General features: G+C 29.8%; 2 protein-coding genes across 3 annotated transcripts; one reads left to right on the top strand and one right to left on the bottom strand.

The window, feature by feature from the left end:
- Nucleotides 1-15: 15 nt before the first annotated feature.
- On the top strand, nucleotides 16-12528 carry LOC130440504 (zinc finger CCCH domain-containing protein 11A-like). The gene is made up of 7 exons (XM_056773693.1): nucleotides 16-151; nucleotides 236-326; nucleotides 379-622; nucleotides 2390-2467; nucleotides 6499-6630; nucleotides 9086-9235; nucleotides 9614-12528. The coding sequence occupies exons 1-7, from the start codon at nucleotides 129-131 to the stop codon at nucleotides 10237-10239; spliced, it is 1344 nt and encodes a 447-aa protein (XP_056629671.1). The 5' UTR covers nucleotides 16-128; the 3' UTR covers nucleotides 10240-12528.
- Nucleotides 12529-12644: 116 nt separating this feature from the next.
- On the bottom strand, nucleotides 12645-26832 carry LOC130440503 (glycogen phosphorylase). Of its 2 annotated transcripts, none has more exons than XM_056773691.1 (9): nucleotides 26719-26832; nucleotides 26409-26652; nucleotides 23701-23911; nucleotides 21043-21360; nucleotides 20622-20924; nucleotides 15922-16249; nucleotides 15192-15820; nucleotides 14285-14631; nucleotides 12645-14162 (listed from the first exon to the last, which is right to left on the bottom strand). In XM_056773691.1, exons 2-9 carry the CDS (start codon nucleotides 26649-26651, stop codon nucleotides 13992-13994), a joined length of 2550 nt encoding a protein of 849 aa, XP_056629669.1. In that variant the 5' UTR covers nucleotide 26652; nucleotides 26719-26832; the 3' UTR covers nucleotides 12645-13991. The 2 variants fall into 2 exon arrangements, with proteins under 2 accessions (XP_056629669.1, XP_056629670.1); XM_056773692.1 differs by having other exon boundaries at nucleotides 26712-26820.
- Between the last annotated feature and the right edge of the window lie 1155 nt (nucleotides 26833-27987).

The raw sequence follows: 27987 nt of genomic DNA, 5'->3' as shown, positions 1-27987 counted from the left end.
CAAAAAAGTTATTAATTGTCTGGTAAGTTTTTAGAATATTTAAAGATAAGGATATATTTTTTGTATGAATTTATCGCTGATTCCGTATAATTAATAGCTTTTAAGCTTAATTCAATAATAAAGGAAAAATGCCGGCTGAAAATTATTACTGGTAAACATATGATAGTTTAGATTATATTTCAATTTTATTTCCATGGAAGCACAGATATACAAATTATTAATTATCTCTTTTTAGTTTGGACAACTTTTTCAAAAAGATGACGGATTTAGATTCGCCCAAGAAAAACAATGACTGTTACTTTTACTATTACTCTACATGTGCTAAGGTAAGTGAATGCATTTTAAGACTGGTTCTATACTGAAAGCAAATGATTATAGGGAGATAGCTGCACGTTTCGCCATGAACCATCCGCATTAGGATGTGAAACAATGTGTAGCTTTTGGAAAGAAGGAAAATGTGTAAATGTTCATTGTAATTTCCGACATATGGAACTGCGGAAAAACCGAAAAGCAATACCCTGCTACTGGGAAAGCCAGCCTATGGGTTGTTTAAAAGCTCATTGTCCTTTCATGCACCAAAATCCAAGGCCTTCTGATGTTAACAGATCAAATTTATCTACAGGTAAAAATATATGATATAATGAAATCTCACTTAATGTAGTGTATACATTCTAAAATATAGTAAAGAATATATTTATTTTGTGTAATATTAGAGGCAAAAAAATAATTTTAGTTTGAAGTTTACAACACTACAAATTATATTAACCATCTGGATGGAATATGATTTTGTTTTGAGTTATGAGGAACATTCTTCTCACAAATGGATATGGGAATTAAGCTTCTTTTTTGTGCATTCATTCAATATGTTTAGGCATTTTTTGTTAATTAGCAGATAAGTTCATAGGTAGTAAAAGATCAATATCAGAAAATTCTTAAATAGAATGTGGAACAAAATTGCTGACTATCAAACACAAGAGTTATAATATAATGCCAAATATCGTAAAGAAGTAACTAATAAAAGGACTTGTTAAAACAAATATTTAACATATGTAATTACTAGTTGACATGATCCAGCCCCTGTAGTCGCTATTACATTGACCTTAGCCAAAAAAAATTCACAAAATGGCGTCGACATGAAATATCAATTTGTTTTGCCCCTTCAATTTCAAAGGAATCGATTGGGTAGAACTTGTAATATATCAACCACTTCAAAAAAAGTGGTTTGAGAAACAATCGCAGTAGAATAACTTGTTTAACTGGGCTGGCTTAGATGTTAAGTCACAAAATCTACTGTATCTCTGGAAATAATGCGATTTTTTAAATATCTGTTTAAGGTTTAAACGTTTAAAGCTTTAAAAATATTTAAAAAAATAGATTTTTTCAAATTTCTAGTCCAGAATACTCCCTGAAAGTTCTTAGTGTCTCCCTTACGGAGAAGTACAACTTCAAAACTCTCCCACATAGAGTGACCAGTTTTTAAATCTTGACTTTATTTTATTACTGTACACCAATTTATATACAATGCAAATTTAAATTGTTAATAATACACTGTTTTTTTTTTTCTGGAATAAATGGTGGCATAGTTTACTTTCCCAATATGTTTTGAGGGAAAGTAAAAATCTTCCACTAACTGGAAATTATATTATAAATTAAAATTATAACATAAAATCAGAACAGTATAAAAATGTCATGGTATGTTTATAGATGAGAATTATTTTGAAATAAACTTGACAAGTTAAGGGTCAGTTTTTCAATCAATGATTTTTATTTCTTTAACATTTCATTAGATAAATGAGTAAAGTGATAAAATTGTTACTTATATCATGATTTAAAAAGGTAGTTCCACTAGCACTGAAAGAACATTTATAAATCTGAAACATCTCTTACAATTCACCAAAAAGGTCAGTGAATATCTGTTGATATTTTATTAGTATAAATTGTGGAACAGAACCCAATTAAGAAAAAATATTGTAAATAATCGTAAATATTGTTATGCATTTGTTATTATTAGGAGTAGTTGACATACCTAGCACTCCAATTAATGACTATAAAATGATATATAAGTACATATATTATTTTTAATGATAATCTATCTACAAATAGTTCAATATTAAAATTAAAACTCTCTGCTTGACATTTACTTGTAACATAATTTTTTATTTTCATTTTAAATATTGCCTTATACTTCAATATAATCAAAAAATTCCAAATAACATTAGATTGTACTCGTAGCAAAAATAGTATTTTGTTAATTTTATAAAAATAAGTTTTTAATAATTTGATGTGTGAAATATGAATAAATATAAATTATTGATACTATATTAGGATAAAAATTAAATATCCTATTTTCTTATGAATAGATACAATCTAAGTTAATTTTGCATTTCAGATCAGACAGGAGACATGAATTCTACCAGTGACAGGAGAGTAACTGCAGTAGATAGTCTAGTTGTTAATTTTGAAGAAGGTATGCAACTTGTAAAGTAATACATTCAGCAAGTTCTGTACTTTATTTTTCAAAAAAAAAACAGGTTATTCATTTCTTGTTGGTTTTTACTGTTTGAAATACTTTTTCTTTTGTTTTTGAATCTTCAGAAAATTGTTGGAATATTTAATTTTTCATGACTGTTGGAAGTTGAGCTTCTCATAATATTTGAGATGAGTTATATTTATTTTTTGATTAATAAGTCTTTTTAATTGTGTACACAATACTAGTCCATAAATTATGCAAACTATATCTATAGATTACTGAGAAAGTATTTATATAGGACCAGTAAATTGACTTGGATAAGCTGTTTATGAAAGTTTCCAAAACTAGTTTTTAGAATGATAGTAAAATTACGTTGAAACCTTAATAATATATTATTCAAGATAGACTAACTTTTACGAAGGATAAATTGTCGAAGTAAATAGGAAATCTCTTATCATTTTTCGTTGTGAGGAACTTTTTCATGAATATATGAGAACATTTAGAATATCATCCTTTATTTGCTGGTCACGCAAACACATTAAAAATTCTGGGCGAAGCTGAATCTTATTATTACTCATGTGTTTGAAACTGCCTAAGGTGTAGACTTTTTTGTGTAATTATACTGGTGACTTGAGGTATTGGCATATTTTTCAAGAATAAAATTTAAAATCCTGACAATGTGGGATAATTTATTCAGATTTATATTTTAATATTGTGTAGATATTTATAAAATCGCTTATCAGAAATGTGATTAGGATTTGAAATTTAAGTTTCTAATAATGTCAAAAAATTGGAAGCTAAAGCAGGAATAAGAGTTCAACAATATTGAAAGTTTCAATACCACCAGTTAATTATCTCTTTTATTGTTTTAGGAATACTGAGCACACTGTTTACTACCATTGCATTCACAATTACACTCAGAGTGTGGGCGTATAGATAGTAAACAGCGTGTTTAGGATAAATATGACAGTTCCAGGAATTTTAACTTAGTTATTTTAACTATCTACAGATTAAGTAATTCTGAATCCAAAATTGCTTAATTTCATCTTGAACAATGTCTGATATCTGAAAATTTGAAAATATATGTTCAGTCTTGATTATGAGGTAGAAAACAAGGTCAGTCTATCTAGGATAATGCAATGTCATTGTGAGAATATGAAATGTACTTCTAATTATATTGGAGGTGATAGGTTCAGGTAATTTTATTGCAGACAAGATGACAATTGGACATATTTTATATATGTTAATAGTTGAAATTCCTTTAAGTTGTTATATAAGCACGTCTGTTATATTGTTGAAGCTGATAATACATGAACCTTCACTTCTTAATAATTGTAAAGTCCTTTTGCTGCTAATCTACACAATTATGCATGAAAAGTGATATTTCATTACTAGTTTTGGCAAATAAGTTTTTCTGAATTGTAAAGTGGATGACTTTACAGCTTATTATTTACGAGGGTTTCATATGAGTTAATGGTCTTTTAGTCTGTTGAACTCTGTGAAAAGAATGTGATTTATTATATTTGAAAGGTACATTGCAATTTGAGGATCTATTTATAAATATTACATTATTTACTAAATTCTCATATATTGTTTTGCTTATGGAATTTTAGATATATTTTGTTGGTGGTAACTTAAAGACTTTGGTACAGCTATTAGTCAGTTGATTCCACTTCTATATTTTCAATAATTGGTTTTCTTTTATGTTACCAAATATCTATTTAAAATACTGTATCATGATCTTGATTAGTAACCTACCTAGTAGGTTTGACTCTATTGTTCAACATAAGTCTAGTAAATATCCTGCAAATATATAGAGGTTTCTTAATGTATATTATTAATTATTTTGAAGTGATTCTGCCAACACCTGGTGCCTTATAACTATCTAGTTTTCTGTCAATTAGAATTCGTTTGTTGGTCTTTGTTGAATTTTCATCTACATACATTATATGTATATTAAATACCCCTCTATATGAATTCAGCTTTTAGTGAAATATTAGTGACAACAAACCAATCTTTGTAGGCTGCCAACTTGGGAATTAATGTTAGCACAATATCCTTTGTAGTCATAGAATTTTCTTTCTATAATATTTTGTATCATAATTCGGCTTGTGGCTTTTAGGCTTGTCGAAGCAATCAAAACAATGGCATTTACATTTTGGTTTTGTATGATATATAAATCAACTAGCGAATGACATTGTCTACTTCCGAGTATTTATATTTTATAGTCTTTCTTAACTTATTTATTGTTTTGAACTACCTGAATTAGCCTCCTAGTACCAATACTATGAAATATGGTCTGGTATTTCTACTGTTCATCAACTTTTAAATTAAGTATTACTAGATCAAATCAAAAACAATTGGTTTATTTTATATTTGGTATATTTTTTTTAGAAAAAATTTATGTACTAGTGTTAATTATTTATTGATTTCACTTGAAATCTGACTGTTATGACACTGTTTATTTTTATAAACATTGTGATAATAAAAAAATTGTATGTTGAAAGGTGCATTCTTGTGAAGGAAATATTTTTTTGTTATATATATATAATGTGTTATCATATTTTCATAAGGTTAATGTTCAGTTGTAATTGTACATAAGACAAAATCAAACTCTGGATAATGTTGCATTTTAACAGCCTGTCTACTGAGTTTACTCTATAAAATTTACCCTATATATATGTAGGTTACACCACTAGAGCTCATTTTGACATTCTTCTTCTTCTTCTTTAACCGGCACTACTGTCGTTTGAGAACTAAGGCCTTCTCACCAATTAACTGCCAATACTTTCTGTCCTGAGCATGATGCCTCCAACGTCAAAACCCTAGCTCAACGTCCTTAAACCAGTGAAGGCGCGGTCTTCTTCTACAAGTGTCCCAGCCACCTCAGACGCACTCTCCGGATGAACGCCCCCAAAACTGGCTCGCCATACATCTGTCTCAGCCCAGCATTCCTCCGGCTCCTCAACGCATCGTTCTCACAAACAGAGCCAAAAATCTTTCGTAGGATCTTACGTTCCCAGCAGCTTTAAATTCGCTCACTTTTCATAATCCATGTCTCTAATCCGTATGAGGGATTATTGTCTTGTAAATTGTGACCGTTGACCTTCGTGAGAGCGTTCTCTGGGCTGCCCAGATGCATCTGCAACTTTTGCCTTGATCTCTGTTGCCACGTCATTATCTTCAGTTATCAGGGCCCCAAAATATTTGAATAGGTGGCACACAGAGAAGCGATGTTCTCCGACTTGGAACGTGGTTTGGGAGGTCGGGGTTTTCCTTGAAGTTCCCATGGGCATGGTTTTCTGTTTATTTATTTTGAGTCCTTTTGCTTTAGCTGCTCGCTCGAATTCCTTAACAGCTTCTGAAAGAGCCGAAGTGTTTCAGGTCATATGGTACAGTGACATATAGAGCTAAAAAAATTAATAAGTTACCTTATATCCACCGAGCTTGCTGAGGATGGGCAGTTTATTCAAACGAATTGTTTTCTTTTTTATTAAATATTAGAACTTCCTTAATGTCTTATACTCTTTATACTCATGTTAATTTCCCAATTTATTTATGGATATATTTTCTGTATTAATATTCTCTGCTGCAATGTTCCTATTTCTGTTACATGTTTTTTCCAGCTATCCACCACTAACAGTAATTAAAACAAATTTGCTTTACAAATTGCTCTTACTTACCCTTTCACTATAGTAATCTTAACGCAATAATATCCTAATGAATTAGGCAGCTATCGATTAGTCTTATGTACAAAAAATTTGATAATTTGTACAATAAAAGGATTGTTGAATTTAGTTTGAACGTTTTTGTGTTAACTGTTGAATCAAATATATTTATTTGCAACGAGTAAACAGAAGTTAAAATTTTATTTGGTATTGTTGATACTCAAATTTAATTTATTTTGTAATTTTACTAAATAAAATTTATTTTGTACCAAAATTGTTTTTATTATTGTTGGTGGAACCTGCAAGAATGCACCAGTGGATAAAGTAATTGTTGTATTTGACCTGGTGTGTTACTTGCAGAGTCCGATAATGAGTCGACACCTAGTTTTTCTCCCAAGAAAAACGCAGATTGGGTTGTTACAGTGAAGTCTTTAGATGAAATACGCCTGGAAAAAATACAAGCCGAATCAGCTGCATATTACGATTATAATAGTAAGTATTATTAATAGTTTCATTTATTTTCGACAGATTTTTGTCCAATAATATTTGAAGGAAAGCTATTGTTAAACAAAGTTATCCAAAATGGAATGAAAATGAAAAATGGATACTTCTTCGTTAACTATGAAGATGATATACATTTGATCGACAAGATATTCTAACATATACCATCACTGCTAAAATTTTTCAAACCATTAATAAAAGCTTCAATGAGGAATACCGGCACATACATTGTTAAAATTTAATTTCAAAGAAGGGATTTCTTCATACACTGCAATAATATAAACATTCAATATAAATCTCTTTCTCTAAGATCTAATCGAAGCTGAAATAAGTATATAAACTAGCTGGTTAGCAATAAAAAAACCACATGTATGGAGTTCCTGGTGGACGGCTATTGAGAGGAAGACCGCGCCTTCGCTGGTTGGAGGACGTTGAGGTGAACCTGATCCAGCTATTAGTTCGGAGGCACCATGCTCAGTAAAAAAATATTGGCAGTAGATTGTTGAGAAGGCCCTATTTCGCAAAAGACCGCCGGTTAAAGAAGAAGAAGAAAACAATACATTGAATGTAGATAATATGAAATCCAATGGAAGAAATACAATATTTCAGTGAATATAGCGGAGACTCAAGTAAAAATATTAACGTAGAAAAAATAATTTGTTATATAAAAGACATCGGCTTCTATATTTTAAATTTTTATACTCTGTGTCTTCTGCTGTTAATAATCCTAGCAGTTGATTCTAGTGAGAAAAAAACCTATTTTACCAAAATCTATGAAAATTTAAGAACTAAAAGCTATATGATAAGTATGAATACTTGCTTTGAAAGTTCCGGGAAATCAGCTGCTGTTGTGTTATTTAGCTCCAACAAAATAACATGGTTCTTGTAAAAACAAAGTGTTTGTAACCAACATAGTTATAAGCACTGAAAGTTTTGAATAACTCTTTGTAACATTGTGTATTATAAGTAATTTAATCTCTCATAAGAAATATAATAAACTACAATAAAAAAGGCAATATTTAAATGAAGTATTCGAACAATATTCAAAATATGTCTAATTTGGTAGTCAATATCTGTATTAAATTCATATATCTGCCTTTTTAGCTCTGCTCTATAACAGTTCGTTGTTCCTCTACCATTGAAGCAACTTTTCTTTCTGAAATAGTTAAACCTTATCCTTATTCACTTATCCCGATAGGTGAATACCTATATTCTAGATTTAAAATCGAATAGTTTTCATTATGGTATCTGGAGGATAACGTTTAAAAACACAAATAAATTAAATTAAATTATAGATCCTAGATGAAATGAACAAAAGTAAATACACAAAAATCAAAGGGCTTTGAATAAAGTGTATCTGGGGGAAAGAACTAATTGGTATATATTAGAAAAATGGAAAATAATAGAAATTACTTTGTATAAGGTGGTTAGATGCATTAATATATATAAAATAAGAAATTGAATCTTATTTATTAGACCTTTTGATATATTAATACATCTAAATGTTCATGATTTTAGGTCTCTTCTGTTTCAAAATTAGTTTTTTTTATTTTATATAAATATAAAATAGCCCAAAAATAATTTTCTACAACTTAAAGGGGTTGAACTGGCAACCTTATTTTTTCTGTTAAACAGTTATAATTTCGAAATTCATATTTGTGTGACATTGGTTTCTTATTTTTTCCGACCCTATCCCATATAAATATTGAGATTCACATTTTCGACTACTGTAAAATACCAAGTGTCTCAAAAGAAAGTTGACATTTAAAAAAATATCCTATTGCCTATAACAGCTCAGCAGGTATTCTCCGTGCTGGCTGCCATTTCGTGGTGGATATTTTCTTTTAATTATGCGAGGGAAGTCGGTTTGTTGGCATAATATTTAGATTTGACATAACCCCAAAGGAAAAGTCCATAGGTGTTAAATTGGAACAGTTTTGAGGCCAACTTATGTCATCTCTCTTTGAGATCAATTTGCCAGGAAAAATTTCAGGTGTGAAGTTCTCCATTCTGCTGAAACTATATTCTTTGGTTATAGCCATTGAAGTTTTGTAGCTCAGACACGAAGACAATATTTGCACGTGTGGCTCTGAATTAACTATAATCGTACGTTCCTTTTCATCTTCAAAAATGTAAGGGGCTATAATTTCTCGTACAAGGAAAAACAATTTTGAAAACACCTTCAAATTATTACAAATTTAAACAAACTTGACGTAATAACCTCCACTTACTACTACCCTGTGTTCATATGGGAAATTGTTATTTCATTTCAACGGATGTGGCTGGTAAAAACTTATGGCTGTTTTTTTCATTCCTTTGGTTAAAGTTATTCTCCAGATAACAGATAACGATAACCGTTCGATTTTAAATATAAGCCAGGGTAAGTAATGAGTTTTAACTATTTCATGAAGAAAACAGCTGTTTCTTTAGAATTATTTTCTTTTAGGTCCATGTATACCTTACAATGAAGGTGAAAACAATGATGCGAACAGTATGAGGCAAAGGATAGTCACTAGAATGATGAAAAAAAATATACCCGAAAGAATTGTTACTCCAAAGAGGAGGCTGAGTGATGATTACAATATTCCACCATTAGGTATATATTTTTAAATAAGGTGTAACTGAAAAATCAAACAATTGCATGCCTCCTAACATTCTACATTAATTAATAAAATATCTAGAATAATTGAGAAAATAGAAAAAGAAATCGATTTTTAAATAAGTTAGTTCTATTTGGTTTTATGTTTGGTTAAGTGGTCTGTTAATAGAATTGGATCATAAGAGTAGCTACAGTCAGAGGATCATTTTTTTTACAATCCTAATACATTCTAACTCATTTATATTCTAAATTATTTAATTTTTAGTTTCTTATTTCTTAGACCTTTTGATTTGTGTATACTTAACAATGACAAAAATTATTTTTTTAATATTGTTATATTCCTTTTTACTATGGAGTGAATTATTTTTTTTTTAGAGAAAAAAAGGAAAATCGTCTACCGGAATGAAGATGGTAACCTTGAAATTATATTGAAGAAAAACCCAGAAAATTATTACTCCAACGAAAACTTCAGAAATGTTTCAGATAAGGAAGTTAATGGGCAAATATCAGTGACATTTCCAGTTTCTTTGGATAACCGAAGAGTGAATCAATTGAAAACTTGTTCCGGTACTAGTAAAAGCAACATTACGGATATAAAAATAAAAACATTGGATGAAATAAGAAGAGAACGAAAAGCTAAAGAAGATGTGTTAAAAGAAGAACAAGAAGTGACGAGTACATCTCCAGATATAGACAGCAAAAGCACCGAAGAATCTCAACCAGTACAAAACAAGAAAAAAATAATTCTGAGAAGACACGTACCTTCATTAACTGGTACTCGGCGAAATATATGTGATAACATTAGTTCTATTAGTGAAATTTCTAATGAAAACAATAACAATCAGGTAATTGTTCAAAAGAATATTGACACTGAAAGCACTTGCAGTAAATTGGACGAGGATGTATATTTGTTAGAAGATGACGATTTTGATGATGAAACCATGTCGTTGAAACCTGAAGAGGAATTATTAAATGAAATTGATGCTTGCTTGGATAATTAGATATAATATTTTTGTATTGAAGATATAGTTTATGTTAAATCTATTCATGAAATTAATTGGTTTCTTGTAATTGATACTGAATTGTTTCTTGGTTTTAATTTGATTAACCTTCCGCCCTATTATTAGGACATTGAAATTTCTGCTGACTTTTTGTGTTCAAGTACCTGATATTCATCCCCTATAACAAAAGAATGGAAGTAAATTTCAGTCATTCAATAAACAGTTAACATTGAAGTGGAAGTTGTCAACTGCTATCCGAAGTACCTACTGACAATTGGTATTCAAGTATGGACTTGGCTCAGAATCTTTTAGCAAAGAGAACACCTGGGGAAAAATACATCGGCTATCCATCAATAATTTTGGCCAGTTGGGCTTCCAAAAAGAGTTGACAATGGTTTCTTACGCAATGATGTAATATAAGTGTGTAGTTTTGATTTAAACTATGCATAATAATGATGAAATCGACAGGCACCAAGAAGCTAGAAATGATTATGGCTTAAAATACAACCAAAGGAATTGACACTATCAACAAATTATGTGCCTGTTACTCTGAGAATATATAATGAACGAAGTTGGGATCAAAAATGAATATTGTTCAATTCAGGTTTACCAGTGAAGCTCCTGATCAAAGAAATATTTTTCTCAAAATCTGGCTAAAGATTTAATGAAAGAACAGTTGTATGCCAAATCAGACATAAAAAACCTTCCCATAGATGTAAAGCCTTTGTTATCAGAAAAGAGCAGTTGAAGACGTTGAAGAGAGAAAATCAAGCACTATGAAATTGTGTGAAGAGTGTTCAAAATTTGTGTGTGGGAAACATTCTAAAATAATATATCTGAATGCCATGGAAGGTGTTTGCAAAGGCGTTTACTTTTTTTTAAAGCAAATTAAATCATTATTAAGAGTGAATTTGGAAGGGAAATGAAATAAAAGTTGTCGGTCAAAATACGGCTAGCACCTGGTGGTGTTGCAAAAGCCTGGCGGAGGGTTAACACACAACATAGAAAAATAATTTCGATATGTCACATCTTTTAAAATTATTTAATCGTAGAAATACAAAAAAAAAGGAAATGAGTTGTAACTTGTGCAAAGGATCTGCATAGGAAAGTCGGTGGTATTCTATTTAAATTATACAGGGGTTGACAAAAATAGTATATAGGGGCAGACCAAACATATGCAAACCTAAAACTTAGTCATTGATTTGGAAAAACTATTTCAATTAGGGCAAGATAATCCTTTTTGGAGTAAAATATAAAATATGTACGAATGAAAAACTCTAGGAAATCTAAGCATATTAATTACCTTACATAGGCACACGTGAAAACTAATTGTCTTTATTTGATATTCACACATTCGAGCAACAACCCATGATAAAGCAGAAATTGGCTTTTTAGTCATTATTTAAACGAATATATCATAAATATGTGTTCTATTTTGATATTAGGTCTCTTTCGAAACTGATTTTCTGTCAAAAGAGACCTGAAATCATTATTAAAAATAGAAATATATCGAAAATACTTCAAATCATCAACGCTCATAAAAATTGAATTCAAGCTTAATTGTTCGTTATTTAATTATATTAGTTTTACACTTTGATTTATTTCCCATTATTTGTTATGTGTGTAGTTTTGATTTAAACTACCTCTCCTATATATCTCAGATGTAAAGTGTAGATATTTCCAATATTATACTTCTATATATCTATATAAATATGTACTGAACAGAAATAATTTTTATTAAGAGACAAAGTTAAACTATAGATTACTACTAGAATTGGTTGTAAATTATACATTTAGAAATAATCAAATGTTCAATTACTATAGTTATACAATTACTGAATATATTTTTAATAGATGCTTTGTTTCATTTCAACTAATTCTTCCCAGATCAAACTTTCAGTTTGATACAATTTGAAGGTTATACCAAATATTTACCAAGGGTCGAAATTCTCAATTCACTCCTCTCACAAGCGAGCGATCATCGAATTCTTAGATTCTCGCAAATTTTTGACACGAGCACTAGTTACGGCAACATCGGTATCTTAACGTATTTAATCAAAATAGTTTCTAGTTCTGTCAATTAAACACAAAGAATTCTATTCTATTCTATATAATCCTTAATTACGTATGACTACATTTATAAATGATTTCTATAAAATCATAATTTTCAAAACACTTTATCAATAAAAATTGTAGGTCAGAATTGTGAATTTACATGGGAAGGCGAGTGAAATAAAGCACTCGTTTTAATTGGCAGCGATATGGAATTTTTAGATTCTCATGCACCCCTCCGCTCACAAATTTGTGACAGGAGCGACTAGTTAAGGCAAAACCAAAATTAGAATTAACTAAAAAAAATTTTGACCTAACATATACATATATTAAAATAATTTGATTAAAACCCATTTTAATAGATACATATATATTTATTAATAATCTTAACAAGAAAAATAAACTATTCAGAAACATGCCACATGTATATTTAAAACTTCTTTGTAAACAATATAAAAATATTTCAGGTTTTAGTGCTCTTTAACAACAATTTGTTCATGATGGTTCAGGTTCAATGTTAAAATAATATTTATACTCTTTCAACAAAATCTGGCAGTCTAAAATAATTATCACTTGCTTTTATTACTAATTAAATGTTTACTAATGGCACTCGAAATAAGATATTAATTTCTACTACCTACAGTCTGATCAAATCGAGATTTTTAAAAAATTATTCGGGCTTATCGGACAATATAGTAAAGCGAAAAGGACTTTTTTAAATTTTTTTTTTACAAAGTACATTTTTACTATTTATAAAAATCTACACCACCTTTGTAATGGTTTTTAAATTATAGTTTTCAATGTAAAAATACGATATAAATATGTCATATAACAGATTTTGATACAAATATTAATTTTCAATAAGAAATATAAACAATTTATGAATTAAGTAGAACAAATATTCATTTTGAGTATACTATATCGAAAATATTGGAATTCAAATAGATTACTCCATATAAAGTTCCTCTTATTGTTAGAGAGCCGTTCTATGGTACATCCCTAACAGAATAATGGAGAGAGAGAGACTTGAAAGTTCTCAGCATCAAAGAAGAAATCAGCAAATACAGCAATAAATATGAAGAAAGACTTAAGTGTGCCCAAACCTTTTTCAAAGTTTTCAAACCGATCGATTCTAAACGTTTTTGTATAAATGTTTACATTTTTTAGAAGTTTCCAAAAGGGAAGTTTTCACTGGAAATCCTCCCTACATGCCATAAACTGGAGTTTGCAACTCTGCGACAACTATAAGTAATACTTTCTGATGTAGATTTATGATCACAAATCGATTAGTTTATGGCCGGTTCATGCATAATTAGAAATCTAATTGGAAGAAATTAGGCAAAAACATAATTTTATTGGTGATTTTGTTCTGATTTTCATTCATAATAATTGTGCTATTTGATAATTCTGTCGATTATAACAAAAAAATATCTTGTTCTGGTTCAATACACTAATAAAGTTAAAAATTAGGTGGAAGAAATTTATAAACATCCCCAATTTAAAAGACTTATTGGTACTTGAATTAAAATGTTGTACTTCTATCACTAAACGTACATATTTTTTATGCAAGTAAAATATTTCAAGGAACCAACAATATTTATACTACATATTGAAGAATACTTAAATCCTAATATTGATACTAAGCGATACAACTTTACAAAAGTCGTATAATGACGAGAATCTATATAAAAAGAAGATATTTAATTATCTTTTAAAGCTAGTTCTCTCGGAATAGATGGATCGGGTAATTTTTCGTAACTGGGTGATACTCCCCATATGTCTTTACCATATTCGATGATTGTGCGATCACTGGAGAATTTTCCAGAACTTGCAATGTTATTTATCGCCATTTCCAACCATTTAGACTGATTCTGAAACAATTATAAATTATTTTCACCAACAGTTTGCATATTTAAAATGTACTGATTGCTTATATTAGTACATATGTTTAGAGATATTTGCAGGATACAAAGAAAATTTATTTTGAACGTACCTGATACACAGCACTGACTTCATCTTGTTTTTTGATGTAAGCTTCATAATCAGCGAGCAGGAAGAACCTGTCGTACTTGAGTAAAATATCAGCCAAATCTTTGAACTCATCCGGATTTCCGGGGCTGAAAAATCCATTTTGAATTTGATCCACAGCTTGTTTTAATTCGGGATTATTATTGTAGTACTCCATAGCGTTATAACCTCTCTTCTTAAGGGCTTCCACTTCGTCTACCGTCATACCAAAGATGAAAATATTTTCATTGCCCATTTCTTCGGCCATTTCGACGTTGGCACCGTCAAGTGTACCGATAGTTAGGGCGCCATTAAGTTGAAATTTCATGTTACCTATCAAAATACGTTATCAATTACTACCTAAAAAAAAACTAACACTTTCCAAATAAATATAGGCATTTCACTATTACAGCATTGAAATCAGAACTCATCCCATTGAGGTAAACTATAGTCAGAAAGGTTCTAAAAGCTCACTTTATACCTCTCAGTATCTATACAGACTAAGCATAAAATATTTAATTTATGTGTTGCTAAAGAAATTGTAAGTATGACAAGAATCGATAACAGAAAGAATAAATAAGAAGCTGACGAATTGGTATAGACTTATTATAAGACTGAAAGATAGAAAAAACCATTAAAAACAAAAAATAAATAGATAGATTAAATGAAGTAACCGGGGACACAAAAAACTTCAGTGGAATTAAGGAAAACAGCAAAAGAAAATATGGTACAGGAGGAACCAGAGCTCTGATCCAATATATGAAAAGGTAAAAGGAAAATAATAGAATGGGAGATTTTCAATACATAATTATCAAGTAAAGTAAAATGTAATAATAGTCGGAAAAATTTATTAGACAATTAATCAAGTAAATAGTTAAATTTTATCAAATCACCTGTTCCTGAAGCTTCAGTACCGGCTGTAGAAATTTGTTCACTCAAATCTGCAGCTGGCATGATTTTTTCAGCCAAAGTGACTCTATAGTTTTCCAAGTATATGACTTTGAGTTTATCTCCGACTATAGGATCATTATTAACGACGTTTCCCACCATATTGATAAGTTTAATAATCTTCTTGGCTGTATAGTAACCGGGAGCAGCTTTACCTCCAATCATGATAGTTCTTGGAGTAATCTTTGCTGAAGGGTTCTTCTTTATTCTATTATAAAGAGTGATGATGTGGAGACAGTTGAGAAGTTGCCTCTTGTATTCGTGGATTCTTTTAACTTGAATATCAAACATGGATGAAGGATTTATTTTGACGCCGTAATCTTTTTCTAGAAGTTGGGCGAATCTCAATTTGTTTTCTTGTTTAACTTTCATAACTGCCCTTTGAAAGTTTGGATCTTTAGCCCACTTTTTCAATTGCTTCAATTGATCGAGTTTAACAGTCCATTCTTCTCCTATTTTGTCTGAAATCAAATCGCTCAAACCAGGATTGCAGAGTAACAGCCATCTCCTCGGAGTAATACCGTTGGTTTTGTTCTGGAACTTTTCTGGAGTTAATTCATAGAAGTCTTTGAATCTGCAAACAAAAATAATTTGTCTTCCTCATTTGTATCAATTAAAATTTTAAAAATTAAATTTATATTGGGATTGATTTTGTTGTAGTGGAAAAATACTTACAAATCAGCTTTAATAATTTCTGAATGAATTCTGGCAACGCCGTTAACAGCATGTGAACCAACTATAGAAAGGTGTGCCATATTAACTCTCTTACCGCCTTCTTCTTCAATCAAAGACATACGTCTCATCCTGTCCAAATCGTTGGGCCAGCGTTTTTCGACTTGTTGTAAATGCAAGAAATTTATGTGATAAATGATCTGCAAATGCCTAGGAAGAATACTTTCTAACAAAGAAGTTGGCCATCTTTCGAGAGCTTCGGGAAGAACGGTATGGTTGGTGTATGCACATGTCTTGACAGTTATGTCCCAAGCTTTTTCCCACGGGAGTCCTTAAAAAAATAAAATTGCTTTTTTATCAATTACCATTTGTATATTAACACCTAATATCCAATGTGTCCATTTATTGGGACAAGATACCATGATGATTTGAGATTCAGAATATCCAGGAATTGAATAAGGCTAGTCAGAATAATGATGAATATTTGTCAACATAAGCTTCTAATAATGAAATATATATCGGCTAATAATTGTGAGGTACCAGATGCACGTTGTTGATATTGGGCTCCTTCCAATAAAATCACATCTAGATTGTTTGAGGTATCTAAAAGATGTCTTGTGCATGACTATATCTAATTGTTCTACTTCCAAAATATGCAGACCTTCTTGCACTGCGGTCTCTCTGCTTCGACAGGGCAGTGGCTTGTCAGTAGACCGAGCACTAGTTTATTGTCGTCTCTGGACATCTCAGAATTTTTAGCTGATTTGTTTATGAATGCTTTGGACTTTCTTAGGCTTGGAGTGTCTCTTCAGAGAAACTCCATCTGGTTATTTAGCCATTTGTTCAGTTCACTATTGATGTGACTTCTCATTTGGTATGGTTATAAATCTTAAGCTCGGAATTTTTCTCCAGTAAGACTCCATGTGATTATTTAGCCATTTGTTCAGTTTATTATTGATGTGACATCTCTTGAGACCTATTAGCTGGTATGGTTTCTCCAGTAAGATTCCATCTGATGTTTCAGCCATCACATTTCAGCAGCAGTGTTTTTAATATATACAAATTCACTGTTTGCATATTTGAAGTAACTAATTTTTTATCGCAATGTTTAATTATTTTTTAATTGTCATAAGCATTTATAAAACTTTGTTGCATCATTATTTACGCTAAATAAAATAGTAAGGTTATATAAAATATGATAGTTTATCATCGACAGTTTGTTTGCATTGTTTTTTTTTTATGGATACGTCCTTGAATTAACATTTTGATAATAGTTTTTTCAACATCAGATATTTTAATATCAAATATAAGATAACAAAAGACACATTTAAAAATTCTTTTTATAAAAATAATAGCAAAAAATTTTTAGACGCCATTTGGACATAGAGATTTTTAACTAGTGAAGTTGCTTATACTAAATATATCATTTTTCTACTGTCTTAACCTTAACTAGAGAAAACTATAATTTGTTTGTTATCAAAGAAATTATTTTTCAAATAGTTTCATGGTTTGTCAAGATTTGGTTTCTAAAGAAATTTACAGACCATTTTTTTTCTTCAGCTATTAGTAGCAGATAATAGGAATAAGGAAAATTCAAATAAGAAGAAAGACCACTTGGAGGTTGAGCCGGTTGATGAATCAGATAGTGAGGATAAGGTTTCTTCTTTGGCGCACTATTTACCTTCAAATCAAAACGTTCAGGTAAATAACCATGCACCTCCTCGAAGTGAAGATCACAAACATACATACTTCGCTAAAACCAATGTAACGAAGCAGAACAGACGCAAGAAATATTATGCACATTAGACCTGGAACTACACTCTTTTGAAATTGCATTAAAATCTGAAAAATACAAGAATGTGTCTGCCACTTCATCAGATCATCAGATGCTATTGAGGTTGGAGCTCTTATCGGGATGCTTATGTTAACTGCAGCAATCAAGGATAACCATTTGCATCAAAGGAGATATTTGATACTTCTTCTACCTGGACTGTGCAAATCGATTTTACAAATTTTGAAATATTAGATCGAATTTGACTGCAAAGTTGGACAAAGAGAAGCTGTTGTCCTATAGCTAGTCCTATTTAGTTTATAAGTATAGTTACATTGTGTGTGACCAAGGGGCCGTTGAACACATGGGCCTTCAGATAGTACCAGTTTATATTAGTTAAAAAACAAATATTTTAAATTAAAGAGAAAATTATGGACTCAGTGAGAATGCTAGTAAAAAGGATAATTATGTAATGTCATTGAATTGAAGAAAAATATTATATTTTTGTTAATAAATAATAATTGTAATATAAAAGTAGTATATTATCAATAAAACCTGATTAAATTAGTTCTTTTATAGCGTTGAAAAGTGAGATTAATATTCTAGTGTTAAAGTGTGGTAACTCTATATTAATTTATAATATAATTTCATTAGCGGTTAAATAGATGTCTGTGGATTCTGCAACTAAGAATTTTCTAATTTTGTAAAGTAGAACCAAGTGTTAAGCTTTATCAAAAATCTGATTTATATCATGGAATATCCCGGAGCATTACTTTTCTATCTCCCAGGTCTTGCATGATTTTGTTATCCTTTGTACTTGACTGCTTCTGTGCAATAACTTTGTTTTTATTAAAGATAACTAGCATTCTGATTTTTTGCCGCTTTTCTAATAGTTTAGTCAGTATTGGAAGTCGACTGATTGGTCAATTTGTATTATAAATAAATGTCGTAAAGGTCATGAGTCGGACACTTTCCAATTTTTAATAGATTACATGACGTCTTGAATTGATTTTTTTGTTATGTACCAAAACCTTCCCCACGAAACACCCTATTTATTGGTGAAAGCCTCATGGAAATCCATCTAGTAGCCTTTGAGTTTATTTGTGAGACATCCTCTTAAACAAAAATCGTGATTTGCTTTCCTGGCATTTCTTCAACATTCTTTTCCAACAATAATAATTTTGTAGGTTTGAAAATTTAAATATCCATAATCCTTTTTTGTTTTAGTTGGGATTTCCTCGATAAAATGGTGCGGTTCCAAAGGTTATTACAACGTAATGGTGATGGAATTGCTCAGTTCAATTTAAATTTGGTAATGAGTGCATAAAATAAAACTTATTAATAATGAAATTACAATAATATTAAGTTACAAACTGTTAAACCAAAAATTTTAATGTACAAATAAATGTCTATAATTAAAACACTGGATTAAAGTTTGAACAAAAATAGGATTGCTTTGAAATATAATTAATGATAATTTACATTAGACATAATAATGTGTGATGTAATTATATACCAATACAAAAACACATCACTAACATGCACATTCTTTTTATTTTGTTATCTTCGAAACTGAAATGTTTACAAATCTATTATCACTGACCTAAAGAGGTTATAGAAAGTAAAAATTTAAAAGTAGTAGGAACATTCCTCGTGTGATAAGGTGAATTAGCAAATTATTATCACAAATTATAACAAATTTCTAGAACCATTGGATATACAAATATTCACACTTTCTAACACATGTTTTGAGAACTAAGTTATCTTCTTCAGAGAATCAACATACTTCAGACAATGTAGATATGTGCTTTATGTAGTGGCAATAAATAATTCATTTCCTATTGCCATTAACGGAAAGGCAATAATTATAGAATGAAATAAAAAGTTGATTTATAATTTTCAGAATTAGATCAATCAAAGATGTATTTAGAAGATTACCACAATAAGTTTAAAGAGAATATCATGGTTAATTAGAATGACCATAGCTGAATGCTCGTTCCACTTTACCCTAGTGTAGTGGAAAGTTATAGAAGAATAATTTGAAATATTGTAAATTTAAAAAAATTATACAAACATAATAACGTTGTTTCTGTCGAAGAACAAACAACCCAGAAGCTACTTTTTGAGAACAATACATGCAGCTGGAATTTAAAATTAAAGCGATTACAAAAATATTTTATATACGTTAAAGGTTGAATTTATATACATTGAGATTACAAACGACGTTGCAATAGTAGCAAGGAGTCAGGAAGACTTAAGATAATTAGTGATACATTTGAAACAGAGTTGAAAACAAAAGGGATGGAAATAAATGAAAAAACATAGTGTATGGAATGGACTGGGAGTGAAGAGAATAAAGACAAGGAATCTAAAATGAAGCTGCATACTTCACTAGGAGACTAAATAAAATAATAGAAATAAAAAAAATTATGAAAGGAAATAAAGTAAACATACAAATTGGTTAGAAGACCTAAATGTTAGTTAAATTTGGGACAATGTATAAAGAACAAAAAATACTAGCTACCTGGGAAAGAAAGTGGCTATAGAGGAAAGAAAGTAGGTGAAATATGGTAAAGACAAGGCAATAAAGAACTAAGTGAATTATTTGACTAATACAATTATTATTAATAAGGACCATAAATGGACACAAATTGAATTGAAAAGGTAATTGAAAACAAAAAAAAATGTTAATGTTGGAAGAAGATAAAAAGGGTAGACCCACAGTTAGCTGGGCGAACTAGGTGACCAGCAAAGGTAACAAGAAATGAAGAAAGGAAATACATCAGATCATATATATAATTTGGATAGTGATTCCAATTAGTTCTGATATGATTACAAGATTTGTCAAATATTATTTTAATTAACAAATGCAAACGCAACTATTAAAGTTGGTTCTAAGCTCTCCTTTATCTTACACAAAATATTGTTTTACCTTCAATATCAACCAATATTCTCATTAATTCAGGTATGGCCAAGGATGGATGGGTATCGTTCAGTTGTATGGCTACTTTGGAAGGTAACAAATCAAAATTAGTTCTTGTAGTTTCGCGAGTACCAAATTTGGCAGCTTTGAATCTTCTGATAATATCTTGTAAGGTAGCAGCGACCATGAAGTATTCTTGTTTCAATCTAAGTTCTTTTCCTTCAAATGAATTATCGTTGGGATATAAAACTCTGGATATATTTTCTGCAAGATTCCTATCGAGCACAGCTTGAATATAATCACCATCATTGACTAGAAAAAGCAAAAATTATATTCATTTACAATTTGTAGGGATTATAATTTTAAAGTTATGAATTGAATTGAAAATATATTATTTATGATAGGAGACTTGAGAAAGCATGGTACTTACAGAATTTCAAGTTGAAATCCACTGGTGATTTTGCAGACCACAATCTCAAAGTATTAACCACGTTATTTTTATAACCGGGTATGGGATTATCATAGGGAAGGGCGAAAACTACTTGTGTATTAACCCATTTTTTACCCTCATTAGTGTCAATAACATGTCCATAAAAGTTTACAGGTAGCATATATTCGGGTCTTGCTTTTTCCCAAGGATTTCCATATCTCAACCAATCGTCTGGTTCTTCTTGTTGTTCGCCATTGATAATCTTTTGTGCGAAAATACCATATTCGTATCTGATACCATAACCATAAGCTGCCATTCCTACAATAAATATTTTTATAATAACTTGAATATGTTTGATTACATAAAACAATTAATTTGAAGTATAGTACACAAAAATATAATTGGAGGTGATAGACTGTCAGTGTATAATTAGTTATAATCTCCATAAATCTTTAAAAAAATACAATAATATTGTCACAGATTTGAGAATGGAAATAGCAATCCCAGCTGTAATGTATGCAGTAAAAATTGGACAAATGGGAGGACAGATAAGACAAAAACGCCATTGAAATTAAATACCTAAAGAGAAGAGTGGAAAGAAACAGTATGAAAAGAAAAATAATTCTGGAAACACTACTGGAACCAAAAGAACGAAATAAATAGATAAATAAATAGGAAAAACAAGAAACAGTCAGATAGAATAACCTCAAAATATCTTCGAATAAATGCAAAAATATAGATAAATATGTGAAAATGGAAATAGCAGTCCCAGTTGTAGCATATGCAGTAAAAATTGTACAATTGGGAGAGCAGATAAGACAAAAACCCAATGGAAATTCAATACCTAAACCAAATAGTGGGAAAAACCAAGTTAAACAGGATAAAAATAGAAGTACTAGTATGAAAAAGAAAATAATGCTGGAAATATCACTCTAACATAAAGAATGAAATGGATAGAACAGAAAGATGGAAACCTTGAGAAATATGGCAAAAAACAGTAAATAGTGGATGAGATAGGTACATGAGGGTCTGGATCCACATCAAAGAGCTATATTGGTAAAAGGAAACGAGATTAGGGTGTTTATATGACAATTTCTGAACAATTTTGAAAACAAAGCATATGACACATGAAACAACCAGTCAGTATACAAAGAATTAGAGTTATAATCTCAAACTATCTAAATACAAATAGAAAAATATGGATACAGATGTGAAAATGGAAATTTTAATTAATTGGTCGATCATCATATTGTCACAAATTATTTATTTTTTTAATCAAATAGAGATTGTTCTTCAGTACTTTCATATAGACATTATCATCTTATTTCAACTTGACTTGGATATTGGATATTTATATCCTAATAGCTGCTATGGAACTTCAGACTATTTTCGCTATACAAAAATCATGCTACCACAAATTGAAGAAATGGATATAAATAAAATTATTTATAAACTCTTTTCTTGTAGCCAAACACATACAATTACTATAAGCTATTGTAATCCAGCTAAAAAACAGTTGTAGCATCTATTTTGTCCCCAATAATAATAATAATAATAATAATGAATATATAATTGTGGTAAAAAGTATGTAGAAAATATCTAAGCTTCAAATACAATCTCAATAACAAACATGGGAAGTTAAGTTTTGCAAGATTCAACATTCATAATTGACTAAAACTAGAAGTCGTTTACTTGTACTAGAAATTTTTGTTATTTTTTTATTGATTTATTTCTTATTAATATTTTTATTCTCAAAATAAAATTAGATTTAACACGTATAGAGTTTTAAGTTTGGCAGAATGCCACTTGATAAATAATATACAAATATTTTCAGAGCTGCAAATATTGAATCTGCAAATTTCCGTATTTTTTAATTTTAACTAGAAAAACTTCTTCACCATATAGTTTCTTTATATGCATTAAGTTGCTCCTTGAATACACATATAAAATGATCTTTTCATTTGGACTGCTGTAAAATGTGGTAGCAATAAGATAAACTTCTATCATCTGTCTGCTGTTCTTAAATACAAAAATAGAAATAACTTGAATGACAAAAGGAAAATGATGAAAACAGTGTAGACGAAGCTCAAAACATGCAGGTTACTTTGGCCCTAAAAATTTAGTTCGCTACTTTTCAAATTCCACAGTTAATGACAAATCCAGCATAAAGCACTTTAAATTTTGGGTTGCATATTTTTTATTTCATTTATGCCAACAATTACAATATGAAAAGGATATAAAACATTTACTATATTACATTTTTTTATCATAACAGCAGTTTGCAACAAAAATTCTAACTGTCGAGAATTGAGACGTAATTTATTTTTCCAAATTTAATGGCACTGGCATGGAGCCAACTTAACCTCATACTAATTTTACTTCTTATTGGTTATTATTTGTCAACTACACTGCATATCCAATAACAATTCTACATCCTTTTGCAATAACAATAAAGTTTGTCGGATTTTTAATATCATAGATTTCTCAATTAATTTATTTATTCCAAGTTAAACGCTAACGAAATATGTAATTAATTATAGATTTTCAAAATCTAAATATATCACTTTATACTTTACTTTTACCAACACAAAATAGATAATCTATATGTTAAATCTTTAATATTCAACCCTCTTTATTCAGTATTTAGAATGTACATACCCAAAGTTGCCATGGAATCTAAAAAGCATGCAGCCAGACGACCCAAACCTCCATTTCCCAAACCAGCATCTTCTTCAATATCTTCCAGTTCTTCTATATCTAAACCCAACTGATAGAGGGCTTCATCCACAGGTGTCTGTATTCCCAAATTAATCATTGTATTTTGTAAGGATCTACCCATGTAGAATTCAAGAGAAAGGTAATATACTCTCTGGAATTGAATACTTGAATTATCAGTAGAAAAAAAATTTTATTTTTGCGGTCATAAAAAATGGAAGTCAAAGTATGTTTCATTATTTATAGATTCAACTTTGAAATGTATTAAAATAAAGGTTATTTAACAGTTCAATAACAAAATAATTATTTTGTTTTTACAGTTGTGGTCGAGTATCAGTAAAAAAGTTTTATGTTTTCAGGGGCGGATCCAAGCATTATAAAAAATGACAATTTTTTTCATAGTATGAAAAAAAATTGTGATTATCCAAAAAACCTGAGTGATCAAAATGTTTCAAATATTTTACTTCTATAACATTCTCACTTGGTTCATTTATATGTATTTATGGCGGAAAAAAAATCAAATAAAAGTCTCGGTTTTTTCTATTTGAGTGTTAGTTTTTTATTTGCGGGCTATTCTGGATCTACTTTCGTTATTTTTATTTAATTATTTCAATATTTATGTCTTGAAAACTATTTAACGCAACCTGAATTATAAGCCTCTGTTAACACAAATCAGTTTTTGCTTGCACAGGTTTAATCCTGTCACCGGTATAGTAAGCTTAGCATTTTTGTTTCTTGCATAGTCTTGCCTATCAACTTTAAACAGGCTTACGATTTAATATTAGGAAAACTCCAAGCTCTAGCAAAACTTGGAACACCTAAGAAATTAATACGATTGGTGAAAATGACACTAAACAAAACCGAAAAAATTGTAGCCATACAATGAAGCTTATCAGAAAAATTCGAAACAAAAAAAGGCTTGAAACAGTGCGATCCATTAACAACAGTTTAATTTACGAGGTGATTCTCAGAGGTAGTGGATTCCGATCCCAAGGAACATAATGCTCATAACCAGAACAAAACTGGAACTACAAAAATTATTTTTACTATTTTACTATTTGAAAAGACAGCAAAAAGATATGGCTTACGTGTCAACGAATATAAGACCAAGTGTAAGGAAATGGGGAACGACTTTTTAAGTGACAAACCATTAAATCATAACAGAGCAAAACAATCAGGTAACAAGTAAAGGGGACGAAATTAAGGAATTTGACAAGAGGCAATAAAACAGTTGGAGCTCTAGAAAAGCTTTTAAGATCCAAAGATATCTCTAGGAATGCGAAGCTAAGAATAGAAGGGAGGAAAACAGGCTAAATACATGGGAGAAAGGAGTAGAAAAAGGTGAAAGGAGAACGAATTTCCGAGATCGGCTATATATTAATAGCAAAAGGACTGCGTTGGTTCGGGCATCTAGACAGAATGGAAGAAAATAGGTGAGCGAAAAGAGCTTTAACAAGTGGAGAAAATGACTAGACTCTGAAAGGAAAATTATAGAAGATAGGGATATCAAACTGGTGCAATGCAGCTGTGAACAAAAAGTAGGAGAAAAGCGGGACACTTTAAACCATAGCCCTATAAGGCCTGCAGCCATGTTTTATATATATAGTCTTGCCAACTTTAATGTTTATTTGAAATAACTTACTAACTAATTGGTAACAATGGCATGAGCAGGAATTTATTTAAATTGAAACAGTTGATAAATTTTTTTTCATACCGGGATGGTTGCCTTTGGAAGAGGAGGCGATCTCCCTTTCCTGGATATTGAATAAACAACAAAAATTCTAAATGAGACTGAAATGTGAAATAACTTTGTTCACCATCAATATGTTCCATTGTAACTAGTTTGATTAGAATTAATTAGTATTACTAAAACTTAAATATTACAATGCTTTAATATATTTGACATTGATGACTTGGTAAATTTAGGATTGTATTAAAAAATTACAATATAGAGTAAAATCAGTATTGTGGGCTTATCCAAGAATAAAAACAGTATTGTAAGCATATCCCAACTATTGCATTTAAGACCACTTTGTTTTATGAATCTAGGATTTTTTTAAATCTTCTTCATAATTCAAACCAAGTTGTTCAATTTCAAATTACTTTTTAAATCATATTTTAGTTGAAAATAATTCACTTTGAACTTTCTATTTGGTTTCATATATTTTATACAACATTTGTTAGAAAAGTGCCAACAAAACATTTGGCATCAATTTCTTCCTTTTTATATTAAGCATATTTAAAAATAAGTGTGGGTACAATTTTTAATAATGTATTTTTGTTAACCAAAGAATATGGAAAACTTTTAGTGGTACCCAACTTAATATAAAGAGCTTCAGTTTAAATTATAAAATACTTTTACACTATAAATTTAATAGATAAGGCGGTATTTCAATTATTATATAGAAGCAAATTAACAACATTTCAAAATGCAAAACAATGAGTAACAAGTTACTTTATTAATAGTTTATGTAGGATATTTTTAAAATGGAGATTATTGTTATAAAAAATATTAAAATTCATTATACTTATAAAATTTTATCACTAAAAGGGAGTATTTCAAATTTGTATTAATATCTAAATTTCATCGACTAGAAAAGTAGTTTGCTTTAATTAATTTTCAATGTAAAATTTATATATATTTTACATACCTTGGGATCTTTTTCATAATAGTATTGTTGAGTTCTTATCCACCTAGATACTAAGTGGTCCTTAACAGTGTAAGCCAAAGCAAAATAGTAATCTCTAGATGTAGCAACATTCCTATCTTTAACGAGAGTATAATGCAGATGTCTATTGAATGTTTTTTTGATTTCGTTCACATCATCTAGTTCTGCAATGCCTCTAACACTGATTTGTTTTCTTCTCTCTGTATCTGATTGAGGAGTAGACATTCTGTAAATATTTGTTATTACCGGTATTGACAAATGTAAAATGTGAAAATTTTACGAGACCTCGCACCTGCTATTAAGCCGGCACTTAGACTACTGGAGTATTTGAGTGATTTAACTTATTTTCTTCAATCAGAGGTCACCTTGTGATACCGAATAAACTTATATAAATGATATTCCGAATACGCATGCCTGTAATTTACCATGCTTGAGATAGATCCTACCATAGGCGTACTACGCCTGGCATAGCACAAAAACAGCAAATGCAAACATATAAACATAAAACAAGTATAAAATGTCTCAAGAAAACATTGTATTTATATTATATTACATAGTTTATAATTGAATATAAACTATTTTAATAACTAAAATTCTCATTGAAGAATGATCAAGCAATAATTGTACTACAATCTATTTGCCTAATCTGTAATTTTTTGTAACGATTAATTAAAAAGATTTTTAAATAAAGTTGTGCAGAGTTTAAAAGTTAAATGTTTATTGTATCAATTTATAAATTAAATATACCTCTACTTTGTTTGACACTTTTAAAATACCTTAGTTTACAGACATTGCAAGATCCAATTTGTTGAAATGAAGAGAATCATTTACATTATTCGAGTGAAATACAATGTAATGACTGAATATAACTTTGATAAAGTCAGGCAACGTGCAAAGTTCTAGTTATTGTATTATGACTGCCACTAACCAAAATTAAAAGAAGGTTAGAATTACCAAAGAAAATATTAATTCAAATCAATTAGCAGTGTGATACTTAGTTATTTGTAAAATCAAAAGTAACGAGATTTTCTCCCGGAATAAAAATAACATCGAACTAATGAAGTTACATTTCTAATATCTTATAAGAGCTTCATCTGTGCATGTTTTTGGTCAAGATTATATTCCACTGCACGTTATTTTGTGTCATGTCATGCTTTGAGTACGACATACATTACATTACATGTAAAAAAATAAAGAAAATAAGAACGAATTAGATTTCGTAAAGATATATATTTTGCTACGCCTATGCTTTTTTACAGACTAAAGAATTAAACTGTAAACTTATTCCTCAGTTCAATGACATTGCCAAAAAAATATTTGTAAGTTACGAGTTGAGAATTCGATAATACCTATCAAAAATATAACACCCTCACATATAATTGTACATATATCTTTATGTTAGTTGTTAACGAAGGTGTTTTTTCAGCTTCTGTCTAACTTTTGTTTCATAAACTTTGAGTAGCGTTCCTTTTGCATGAAATCTCAGATAATTTAATTTCATTTAAGTGTAGCTCATTCAATTCTCCGTCCCATTTAACTTTACTCAAATCACATGAATTGG

Source organism: Diorhabda sublineata, chromosome 2 (assembly GCF_026230105.1).
Source record: "Diorhabda sublineata isolate icDioSubl1.1 chromosome 2, icDioSubl1.1, whole genome shotgun sequence".
NCBI lineage: Eukaryota > Metazoa > Arthropoda > Insecta > Coleoptera > Chrysomelidae > Diorhabda > Diorhabda sublineata.
Note: the sequence above shows the minus strand (reverse complement) of the source record. Positions and strands in the feature narration are given on the sequence as shown.